The following is a 13,317-nucleotide window of genomic DNA, read 5'->3' on the forward strand; positions in this document are numbered from 1 at the left end:
GCCACTTGGTCTGGAAGCGTGTATGGATTGAAAATACAGCTAAGTTCTTCAGTGATTTTTTTCTAGAGAAAAATCATTGACAGCATACAAAAAAGAGGGACAGAAATTTAGGCAAATACAGCAAAATAACCTTACTTCAGATTGATAGAGAAGGAACAAAGAAAGTATTATAAAAATTGCACATTGCCATCCATAAAGTAGCAAGGTAAAAAATCATGAACATTACTGTGGGTATATCTTGGAAATTTACTTTTCACCTCAGACATATTAAAAGTAAGTCAAGATTTGTTATAAAAGAAGGGATATATAAGTTTATATAAAGACAGTAATTGCAATTTTAAGATGTTTTAGGCAAACTAAAAGAAAAATTGAAACAAGAATAATCGTAGTAAATATAGAGCAGAGAAGTCAGCCATAGTCTAATCTTATTTGGAAACTGATTAAACAGAATTAGTTAATTATAAACAAATGTTTTAAACATCACCATAATAAACATATTAATTAGGAATGTATATTTAATTTATATTTAATACATCAAATAGTGATATAGAAACACTTCTTTTAAATAACAATGGAAAACCAATTAATATCTAATTGGCTTTAAAAAATTTTAATTGATAAGAAATCTTTTTGTGGATTTTCTTTGTCACGAGAAGAACCTTAAATGGACCTTAACCCTTAAATTTTGTTTATAGGAGAGATGAATATCTGTTTGATTATTTTAAGGTTTATGCTATCTCTTGAAATGTATTTGTGTTTTATTAAACCCTATGTAAAGGCCATTAAGTTATGATCAGTAGAGTGGTTCAGTAGTTTAGGCTATTTTTAAGCTAACTTTATGCTTTTCATTGAAGTATTGTATTTAGATAATCCTAAAACAATACTTATTTTGTTGGTTAACAGTTATTTTAATTGTAACTTCTATTTTTATTTCATGAACACTATTAGAAGAACTAATTTTCTAAGTAAACTTAATTATTAATTAATAATTACAATTACATTTATAATATGTACAGAGTGATTCAGGAGGAAAGGTAAATAATTTGGGAACTGATTCTAGAACTTGAAATAAGGAAAAAGTTCACACAAACATATGTCTGAGAATTCTTTGTTATCAAGTTATGGTTAGTGAAACATTCTGCCCAGATTTCAGGTCACACGTTTTTTTAGGTTTGAAGTACAAGAACTTTATTAAATGACCAATAGATGCCTTAAATTTTATCAAACTTGTAGAAAATTTAATTCTAAGAGAATTATTGTAATACTGTATTTTAAGAACGAAAAAATCAACTTTTATTATTAAAAATAACAGAAAAATGCTATGAATTTGTAAAAATTTAAACTGTATGTTTCAAAATGAATTTGAATATTACTCAAGTTATTTAGTGTTTTGTTGTACTCTAAACTGTACCAAAATTTTTCCAATTGAATCTTAAAAAAGTAAAATTCTGTTTTGATTTCTTTGTTTGGAAAATGCTGTGCCTCCCTTCACTGATGCGGAATGTGCTAGTGTGATTTTTATATATGGCTTTTGCGATGGAAGAGCTCCAGCTGTGGTGGAAGAATACTGTTGTAGGTATCCTGGAAGAATAGTTTCAAACAGTAAAGTATTTTGTAAAATGTTTAATAATATTTGTGAGAATGGTACACTTACCAGCAATCATATTTCATTTGAACATCAGCCAGTACATTATGATGAAAGGGACAACATTCTTCAGGTGATAAACTTAGTCTTACAATGAGCATGCAAAGAATTTCTGCCAACTCAACATTTTACAAAGTACAGTATGAAGGACATTATATGCTCGCAGACTGCATCCTTATCATCTACAGAAAGTTTAAAATCTCCAGCCTGGGACCATGCCAGATGACTACAATTTTGTCAGTGGGTTAACAGTAATTACCACTTAATTCAGTTCATGCTATTTTTGGATGAAACTACTTTTACCCTTAATGGCATAAGCAACACACAGTATTCACGTTGGTTGTTCTGAAAAAGCCCAGATGCTATAGTTAATTCAAATTTTCAGTGAATGTGGTGTGGCATGATTGACAACCAATTAATAGGTTCTTTCATACTATAACAACGTGTCACAGGGAAAAATTATCTGGAATTTTTAAACAATGCATTTCTTACAATGCTTGAAAATTTCTTACTAGCAAAATGAATTTAAATGTACTGTAAACGTTGCCAAGACTTTTCACGAGTGAAGTAAGACAATTTAGATGAAAAATTTACTGGTAAATGGATTGAATATAGAGGGCTGGTGAATTGGCCACCTAGATCACCTTACTCCCTTTATGGAGATGGATGAAATGTGAGGTATACAAGCAAAAAGTAGACAAATGTGAGCACCCCCATTCTCAGTGCTGCTGCCCTCATTAAAGAACGCAAAGATGTCATTAGGTTGGTGACAGAAAATGTTAGGAAATGAGTTGAAAATTGCATCTATGTCAGTGGTGAAATTTTTGAACATTTATTGTAAGTTAATACAGTATGAACCACAGTGAGTAGTAAATTAAAAGAATTTTAATTTTTTAAAGATCTAAATTTATTGTACTAAATACAATTGTCTTTAATTTTTATAAATTCATAACATTTTTCTGTTAATTTTTGTTTTTAATAATGAAAATTGATTTTTTTTAGACTATTACAATTTTCTAGAAATTAAATTCATTGCAAGTTTTGATAATGTTTAAGTATTCATTGGTCCTTTAACAAAGTTATTGTACTTAAAACCTAAAAAAGATGTGTTTTTTGTTGGCAAATCTTTTTGTTTTATGTTGGTATCATGAAACCTACAGGAGATACAGTTCTGGGGTCTGTTTTGTTCGATTTTTCAGGTCAAAAAACAAGAAACGTTAAGTTTTTACTGCTTTTAAAAATTTCTCATTTCACCAGGGGAACTGATGTCCAGCCAAAATCTTTTGCTAGCCATAACTCAATAACAGAGCATTTTGAGACATATGTTTTTATGAACTTTTTTCTTATTTCAAGCTCTAGAATCAGTTCCCAAATTATTTCTCTTTACTCCTGAATCACCCTCTATTAACGATAATGATTGTTTAACAATTGAAATGGCAATCTAGTTTTAAGAAATAGATTTTTGTCAACAGTCGTTTATCATTTTGTTGTTTTCCAATTTATTTTAGTATTACAATTTAGATTAGCTATATATTGCAAAAGCAACCTAAAAGTTTATTATTCAGGAAAAACTTTGATGGTAATATACATTTGTTTGAGACGTACTACTAATGGAGTATAAGAAGTCTTAAATGTTGGTAGCATAGACCAAGTTAATAAATAATACAGGAAAATTGATATCTCTTCAGCAGCTTTATGTTTATACTAATTAACCTTTTAAAACTGCATTAAATTCATAATAAACTAATTGGATGGATGTTGCTAAAGATTTTATAGTTATGGCACAGGAAAAATCAAATGCTTTAGACATTAATCTGTTTATATTTGGATTATAAATGATGCTTAGAATGGAATTTCAGCTGGCTTATTAAAATTGTGTTTAAAAAATTAACTTATCTAACTTGATGATGTGAAGATAAAATCTCCATTGGCAGAGCAATATTGTCACTAGCTCCATTGCAAATTAAGATTATGATGAAAACCAGTAAAATGAAAACTAGACTCCAGTAATTTATCACACTCACTTGCTATTTATGCTTCATTTCATAACTACTCAGCACATTATTACATCTATATCCTATTTTTAATAATTTTTATATTTTAATTCTGTAGGTACCATTTCTTTAAAATATGTGTGAGGTAAGTTGTAAAATAGAAATGTAATTATCATTATTTTTGTTTTATTTTAAATTGTAAACGTTAAAAAATAAATTTTCTTGTACTTACTGTGCTTTTTCTGTTTTATTTTATATCTGTGTATAAACTATGTTTTTTTCATCTGCTAAATTAAGGAGAAGAGTTAACTAGACAAACACTTAAATAAATATTATTATATTTTTATTTCTAAGATTATGAATTTGCAAGAATTATTGTTATTAGCTTTTCAATGCAAAAGGGTTTTGTGCCTTTTTCCAGCTATTTGTACATTTAACATGCACTATACATTTTCACTTCAACTTGTAATCTATTAGATTCGTTTTTCTCTCTAATTTAAGAATTATTAGTTTTTGCCTAAATTGTAAATTGAAAGAATTATTTGAAAGAAAAGACTAGTTATAAGCAAATATCTTAGTAAGACATCTCATTTAAGAATTATTTAAACATTTTAAATGGTTTTATAATTATAATATAATATATAAATATATTTATATTGCTGCAATTTTCATTCTAATTATAAAGTAGATTTGAAAAAAAAAATTAAAAGAACAAAAAAAAACATTAATACAATAGTTGTGAAAGAAAGTGTAAAAAACATGAAAATGCAAAACTAAAACATAAACTTGACTTGCAAAACATAAACATTAACACATACTAGTTGACAAGAAGAGGTTCATGTTTGGAGAGTTTACAAACTTCTGACATGAGGTTAGATTGCTGTTTTAAACATTATTGTCTGTGTGTATGGATGCAGACACATATCATGATAGTGTTACATAGCATTATATTATTTATTAGGCTTTATTTATATTATTTTCATATTAATGAATTAATTAATGTCATTTTAATTGCATTGTTTAATAATAAAACATCAGTTTTTCTTTGCTTAATTACAGCTATTTTTGTATAAATAATGAATTTTATTATTTGCCTGTTATTTTGTAAGAGCAGTTGTTTTCTTTAAACACAAGCATGATGAAAATATATCTATCACATTACAAAACGTATATATAAGTAAATAAAGTATAAATCTCTTACATAGTTTTGATTTAAGTAATGGTAATATATTCCTCATAATAAATATGAAATAGATGATTGCGATAGGTATGTTATTAGAAAAGAATCTTTTAAATATCTCTAATTCTACAAAGAAATACTATAAGAAAATTAAACAATTTTTGTTGAGAACTGAATTTGAATTTTTTTTAACTGAATTTTACCACTAGTAGGAAAACTAAGAAAAATTATAAAATCTATGGGTTTTCAATTCAAGTAGTGTAAAAACAGACTGATTTTATGTGAATGAGATGATGTAATCGTGAAGCATGCCTTTTTTTCTGATGTATCTGAGAAAAGATGCAACTTCTGAGCAAAATAGACCAGTCATACACTTAACATGAAACTTGGGTGCACACACATTATACAGTAAACAAGTGCTGCAAAGTGATGATGTACCAGGTGTTTTCGTTAATAGTAATGCCAGTGACTGTTTAATTGTGGCTCATGTGGGTGGGGACATGGGATTCATAGATGGTACTTTTTAATGTTGGATTCCAAGAGTAAAACAGAAGATTATCATAAAGAGGTGAACATTGAACATTTTTTGAAGTATATTCCAAAGCAAGTAATCCCAGGACTACTGAAAAATTGTATTTTAGTCATAGTTGATAACACACCTTACCATTATAAACAAAGAAATAAACCTCCATCATCCAATTCATTGAAAAAAAATATTTAAGAATGGCTCCAAAAAAATAAAATTAACTATGACCCAGATCTAACAAAAAAGAAGTTTTAGAAATTGCCAAACTTCACTGTCCAGAACCACAATATGAATTAGACAAAATACTAAATAACAAAGGAATTAAAGTGCTTAGTTTGTTACCTTATCACCCAGATTTTAACCCAATTGAATTTATTTTGAATTAGGTTAAAAACAATTTGAGACCACAATATTTCCCACTTCCAGTGGGAAGTTCTGTCATTAATAGAACTGAGAGCTGTTACATTAGATGCAATTTCTTCAATTACTCTAGAAGACTGGAAAAGATCAGTGTCAAAAGTTGAAGCGTTAATTGATTCTTACCGAAAACAGATGTGTTAATGGAATATGCCATTGAAAACATAATTATAAATATAGGGATGGACTATGATGAGACATCAGATAGTGAAGACAAATTGGAAACTAAATCAGGTGAAAGTGAGCCTGAGTCCAACTCAGAAATCGAGGGTTGTTAGCCTTGAGTCCAGCTCAGAAATCGAGGGTTGTTAGCCTTGAGTCCAGCTCAGAAATCGAGGGTTGTTAGCCTTGAGTCCAGCTCAGAAGTCGAGGGTTTTTAGCCTATCACAGAAGATAGTTCTACGGAAACTGTAGATGAAACGGGTTAAGGGCTGCAGACGGGTTAAGGTAGTATTTCTTGATAGTTTAATTATTTAGTAAATTAAGATAAAAATATTAAATATTATTTTGTTTTTTATTCTGCAGCTATATCCAACTTGTTGCAATTCCAAAGGCCTATATCTCAAAATTATTGCTATCAGCCTTAAATATGTTGCTGTGAACTATGATACTGTTTTAGTGAAATAGTTTACTTAATTAAATTATTTTACTTAATTACAGATTAAGTTTATTTCATTTAAGAATACAGTAATGTAAATTATATTTTTAACTGTGTTATTGTCACAATCAGAAAGAAATTAGGTTCCAAAAAATACAGTAACCTATTTTAAATGAACATTTCCTGTTTAGAACGGATTGACAAGCATATCACTTTGTTCAGTAGGACTAAGTTCAGACTATACTGTTGTGTTATATCTCTATCTCTGTCTATAGCCAAACAAGACAACAATGCTGCTGTCCTCCATGAATGTGAACTTTGCCTTGTCGATTTGTATCTGTGATGTGTGTGCAAGTTCCATCATGACTGTTTTAAATGCAAAGATGATAGAAAGTATAAATAACCATCAAATATTTTCTCTTTTTTGTATCTTATGCTTGAATGTAAAAAACAATTGATAAACATTTCACTGATCAATAGATGACTTCCAGTTGTCTGGATGTTGTAGTCCCATAGTATACAGGTAACACCATGCAAACGTTTTCTGTCTCCATATACATGTATAAACTGGCATTCCAGGGTTAAAACTTAAATTTTTCTTATGTATTAAAAGTTTGTAATCAGGTTTTCATGTGTAATTATAATCAGTAGTAATCATTTGATAAAATGCTTTCCTAGAAGGTTACATAATATCTATGTAATCTCTGGGAATACCATCCAGATAATTGTAGAATGGAACTTAATGATGAAATGCCAGTGGCTTTTTTGTATTTTTTTCTCTGTTTAGCCTCTGGAATCACCGTAAGATATTACTTCAGAGGATGATATATATAAAACCACATTTAATAACCTTTTGTAGATCACTAAATGTTAAAGTACTGGGTTGGGTTTTGGGGTATTTTAATTCTCTTACTTTATTAAAAAAGTATTTATAGTCCCAGTCATTTAATTAACAAACTTTGACAGAATGTTATTAAATTCAGATTCTCTGAAGAAAAAAAAATTATGACTATTATGAGTTTCTCTTAAAATTGTATAATTGCTTTTTTATAAACATGTTAATTTTCAAATTTGGTAGTTGAGTTGCAGTTTATATTGTTCAGTTTGTTGAGTCTGTATTAGAGTTTTGCTAGTTGCTATCAAAAGTATTGAATATTTATTATTCAGTTAATTTAACTTATCATGAATTATGTTTCAGGTATTAAACTGCGAGGTAAGGACTTGGGCAAACCCCTGCTACCCCCTGGGGCCAAAAAGTGAATGTCCCCGGGGGTATTATCTAATAAGTATTAAAGAAAAAAAAAATTAAAAAGTGCACCGCACACCTATAAAACCATCATCATCAGGGCCAACACGTGTTGTTCTTTGTTCAAAATTATTATTAAACAAAATTTAAAAAAAAAAAAATAATATCAGTTTTCAGTAACTCTAACCTATGTTTTTTTGCTAATAATTTGTTGTAAAATTTATCTCTGAAGTTTTTGATAATTCTGTTCAGTTTTATGTATTATTTTTTTTATTTTAAATTATATGTTTTTTGTTGATTATAATTGTTTTCAGTTAGTTATTTTATTATAATAAGCAATATTTAAATGTGTGCATTTCATTTCAGTTGTTTACAAATTTTTTTTTTACATTGTCTTATGCACAGGTTGACATTACAGGATTTTTTTGTAATTGAATGTGATATAAATTATTAAAATTGTAAAATCTATATTTTGTAAGTAAATTATTTATTTAAGATTTTGCTATTTAAAAGGTTAATGGTGCGTGTTTTTGTTTTAATTATGTGGTTAATATATTATTCATGAAAGGAATTTATGACAGGATAATTATGCGTAGATGATTTATTTCAGTTTATTTCTTTTATTTTTGTTGTTTATTAATTCATTTTTAGTTGTTTTTTGGGGGGAATTTATTATTATAGTAATATTTCATTTTATTTATTTTTGTTTTGGTTTTATGATTTTGGTCATATTTCTCACATTTCTTTACCTTATACCTTACTATTATAATTATTAACCTAATTAATTTTTTATAGTTTTTTTTTAAATTTTAACACGCTTGCTGCCATTCATAAATTCTTAACTTCATTTCTTGTTCAAATTTTATTAGTACTATTTACTGTCATAAACAGCTAATGTTATAAATTTAAAAAATATACCATATGAATTACAACCTTTCTTAATCTTGTATTTCATTAAAAATAAAATGCATGCATCATGTTTGTTATATTAATAAGATGGAATGACAAAAGTTAAGTAACAATGTGGTAAATACAATGCAATCGGTGAGATTGTTATAGTACTGCACTAAATTATCACTGGCAGTTGGTGTGTAAATCTATTCTAATATTTATATTATTCACTTTATTTTCTAAATATTTTTGCTCTTATACAATTATTTATCACAACAAATTTATATTTTCTAGTACTTTATTTCAATTAATTATTTAATATTATTTACCAAGTATACTTTGTTATATTTAATATGTACATTAAAGTTTTTTGGTAAGCATAATTATGTGTGAGTGATACATTAATTGGTATGATTTTCAATGCTCTTATTACCAGTGCATTCCAAGAAGTACTTTTTTATAAATTCTGATATTGTTATGAAATTTTGTTAAAATACATAGAGTTTGTTTTAAAACTTGTTAAATATTAATAAACTATTTTGATGTATTGGGTATTAATTTGATTAAAATATATACCCACTTACCATAAAAAGATATTTTGTTAAATTCCTAGATTGATATATTTAATGAATTATCAGAATTTTTATTTACTCCTAAAGTATGTTATTTATATTTCATATTTTAGTATTAACAGCTGCAGTGTGTGAATACATCTGTATCAGTAGCATTATTAAAAATAATGATTATTCTGCGGTATAATTGCAAGTATGGATCAGATCAAGGCAGATGTTGATGCTTAATATATTCTTCTTTAAACCGCTAATAATTTTCTCATGAGCATTAAAAACATTATTAATGTGAATCAGTAAATTAGTTTTTCAATTCTGTATCTTTTAAATAATTTATTTTTAGCATAATCATGTAATCGATCTCATTTATTAACCTTGCTAATTAAAGGTGGGGTTTTGTTGATTTAAACTATTTTTATACTTAATGTTTAATACCATTATGTGACTGCATTTGCTTGCCAAGTAGGTTGTTTTTATCTGAGGAAGAGATGTAAATCTCCAACAAAACAATTATTAAATTGGTAAAGATGAGTAAAGGACACGCCCATATGGTTTCTCTGTTGGCTACTGAAGGGCTCACCTTCTGCCCATTCTTTGACCTAAACTTCTACGCATAATGTTTAGATTGTCGTGTGAAAAATGGAATTTTCTTATCACATCTTTAAGACCTGTCGTCAGGTACAGGAGCAAGAATTGCTGATAGAATGATCTCTGCTTATCTGGCACATCACTTTGACCATCACTAAATTCACGACACTATTTTGACATCTGGTACAGCCATTATGTTTAGGCTGTATACATTTGAATATGTAATAATCATTCGATACAAAAATCGTGACAGATTGCGCCTCTTTTTTCTACAGATAGTAACCATTCTTAAGCTGCTTGGTTAAGAAGAAAGGGAGTACTTGATTATTGTTCTACTTTGCTTTCAAGGCGTGAATTATATTTGAGGTAAGGGTAGTGTAATACAATGGTTGTAATCAAACAAGGGGATCTTTATTTTCTGACCTTCTCTTGAATGTATTACAATTATCTAGGATGCTCTCATTCACATTTTCAATTGTCTGCAAGCTTCTACAGTATCAAACTTTATACTTCCCCATATTAATGCAGATGAGATTTAATTGTGATTCATTATTTACAACAAAATCTTTAAAACACTCAGTTGGGATAATCCATTACTTTTCCATTTAATTTCTTTCATTGGTCTTACAATAACTTGATTTTGCTGACTTTTAAAATTTTCTTAATAGCTAGTTATGAGATTAAAATTTATTTGGAATTGCCAAGAATACAAATTCTATAATGAAAACTTAACGTTTTGTAATCAACAGCAATTCTACAGGTTAATTTGCTTCAATTAATTATTGCTTACGTTATTTTGTACTTTCTTTTAATGATATATTGTAATCAAAATATGATTGCCAAAGATATATATTTATGTATTTAATTTTCTTAAAATTAATATAACTACGTAAAATTAAGATATTTTACTACGTAAAAGAGTACAAACTAAATTCCATGTTGAAAATGTGTATTTTGATCACTCTGTTATTTTTATTTTATAACAGTATATATATTTATTTTAATTTATTAGATCAACCTAAATACAGAATAAATGAATAAGGTAGGATAACTTACCTTTTTCCACCATATATGCAGGAGTGCTTTCACAATTTACTCGCATCATCAGATGTATTACATTGCATATATTCTTCTGAAATTACATTACAAAATATAATATCATGTCATTCATTAATTTATTTTATTTAAAATTTAAAAATTTTAATCTTTTTATTTTAAGTATGTAAACTTTTATTCAGTTAAATTAAAAATTAAATTACGAACAAAATTTTAAAATATGAAAAATTATTTAAATTACAAAAAAAATTAAATTGTAAAATATGATGTCAAAGCATAAAATCAAATTAAAATTAAAAATTCAAATAAAAAAATCCAATTGAATTTTTAATTTGATTTTATGCTTTGACGTCATATTTTTACATATGCAAAAATGTTTTATTATTTAATTTTTCATATTTAATTTTTTTTTTTTAATTTAACTGAATAAAAGTTTAAATTCTTAAAAAGATTAATATTTTTAAATAAAATAAATAAATGAATGATATGGTATTATATTTTGTAAAGTTTGTGATGTAATTGGAGATGAAGGTGTGAATACGTAATGCAGCTATGATGCGAGTAAATCATGAAAGCATTCCTGCATATGGTGGAATAAGTGGTAAGTCGTCTTACTTTATTCATTTATTTTGTACTTAAGTTGATCTAATAAAATAATAAAAGAAATATATTTGTATATAGTACAGTGGTTCATAAAAGAATTGACTTAATATATATATATATTTTTTTAATTCGATCAAAAATATTATTTTTATATGTTTTAGAAATATTAGGCAATATTTTTTATCCCAAATTAAAAATTCTGGATTAAGTAAAAATTTATTTCAGCAAAAATATATCCTGAAACTCATAATAAATATAATTACAGATACAGACAATGAGTAATGATTTTTATACCCTCTTTTGATTTGAAGATTTTACTTACTTTTTATGTTTTAACTGTTTGAATTATAATTATGAACTTTGATTGTGCTTTCCTTCTGTAATAATTGGTTTTTCATGTCTTTATAAAATTTTTATATAATAATTTTTTTTTCATTAGTTACATTTTATTATTTTTCATCAAAGTTAGATTTGCAAATTAAATATGTATTTTTGTCTGTGTAAAGCTGTAACTTCAATCATCTCCCAAACTTTTATTTATAGTCAAGTATTGGCTGTATTTTAAATTGGTATAATATTTTCTCTACATGAAATTGCTGGTATATAAATAAAAAAGAATAAATCAAAATTTCAAATCTCTGTTGTTTTGAGAATATGCGAATGATGAAAAACTATTATATAATGTTATGCATACTTGATTCCTGTATATTAGCTATTTTTAGATAGCTTGAGTTATTAATAATAAATTTTTTAATTGTTCCAGTATGTAATATTTTTTTCATGCAGGGATTTTTTTCTTGCATTTTATTTGCAGCTTAACTTATTTCATCTTGTTTAAGTATATATTAAGAGCTAAAATTATGATGGAAAACAACATATTTTAATAACAAAATGAATAATTTAGGAAATAATAATGTTTTTAATTTAAGATATTGTAATAATATTATCAGTTAGTGATATAATTTCTTAAACAACCTGTTGTACTTCAATTTCAGTATTTTATAAAGTGTGTGTTATCATTCTTATTTGACTAGTACAGCAACATTATTAGAATTTTTTAAACAAGTAATTATTTATTCAAATGAGTACTGAATTACAAAGAATAGTTTGATCAAACTGGCCAGAAGTGCAAGTGCAGAATGCCATTACCATAATAAGGTTTTGTTAACAAACAGCTGATTTTTCTACTAAAAATTTGTCATTATAGTATCTTTGGATGTTTGTTGTGCAGAATGTCATTACAGTATCTTTGAATGTTTGTTGTGGAGAATGCCATTACCATAGTAAATTTTTGTTAACAAACAGCTGATTTTTGTATTATAAATTAATCATTACAGTATCTCTGAATGTTTGTTATTATTATTGTAAACTTCTTTGTTGAATTTTTCCAGTAACGTTTCCAGAATTCACTTTAATCTCTAATAATTTTTTTAGCGTAATAGGTTCAATAATATTTTTTTTTAATACTTAGTTATATTTTTAATTATGTCTTGATAACTTATCAAAAAAGTGATAGTTTTTTTATTAACTAATAGAAAGTGACAGGTTATTTTACTATTGTTACTCATTACTAATCAGGCCCTTATATTTTTTTATAGCTGGGAGTATTCAAATTATGACTGTCATATTTTCTTGAACATTAATATTTAATGTGGGGTACGTTGATTTAACATATTGTCTGTGTGGCAATTTTATACAACTATGGACTAAGTTGTAATGTTTTTCATATTAAGATATGTTACTTGAAGTAGTTTTATATTTTAAAAAATGATTAGTTAACAGTAGAAATATAAATAAAGCATTAATTTTTGCCCAAAAGTCTTCTTTAGAAGTATTATTATTCTGGAGTAAATCATAATAATCCATGCTTTGTTTAAAACTATGGGTGAGCTAGTTTTATAGCTCACCAATAACTAAAGCAAGAGTATATGATTTGTATTCAGGATGCAACCTGAATGTAACCATCACACCCAAAAACATACTACATGATGGTAATGTACTCGC

At 26.7% G+C, this 13,317-nt stretch overlaps 1 protein-coding gene across 2 annotated transcripts in view; it reads left to right on the forward strand.

Annotated features, from left to right (window-relative positions):
- Positions 1-10,943, forward strand: part of mbf1 (multiprotein bridging factor 1) — a 30,668-nt gene extending 19,725 nt beyond the window's left edge. The window contains exon 5 of one of the 2 annotated variants that reach the window (XM_075372442.1): positions 7,559-10,943. In XM_075372442.1, coding sequence (XP_075228557.1) covers positions 7,559-7,620 — 62 coding nt within the window. In that variant the 3' untranslated portion in view covers positions 7,621-10,943. The remainder of the gene's footprint in view (positions 1-7,558) is intronic. The other variant, XM_075372444.1, reaches the window with a different exon arrangement.
- The last annotated feature ends 2,374 nt before the right edge of the window (positions 10,944-13,317 follow it).

Source organism: Lycorma delicatula, chromosome 8 (assembly GCF_047948215.1).
Source record: "Lycorma delicatula isolate Av1 chromosome 8, ASM4794821v1, whole genome shotgun sequence".
Taxonomy (NCBI): domain Eukaryota; kingdom Metazoa; phylum Arthropoda; class Insecta; order Hemiptera; family Fulgoridae; genus Lycorma; species Lycorma delicatula.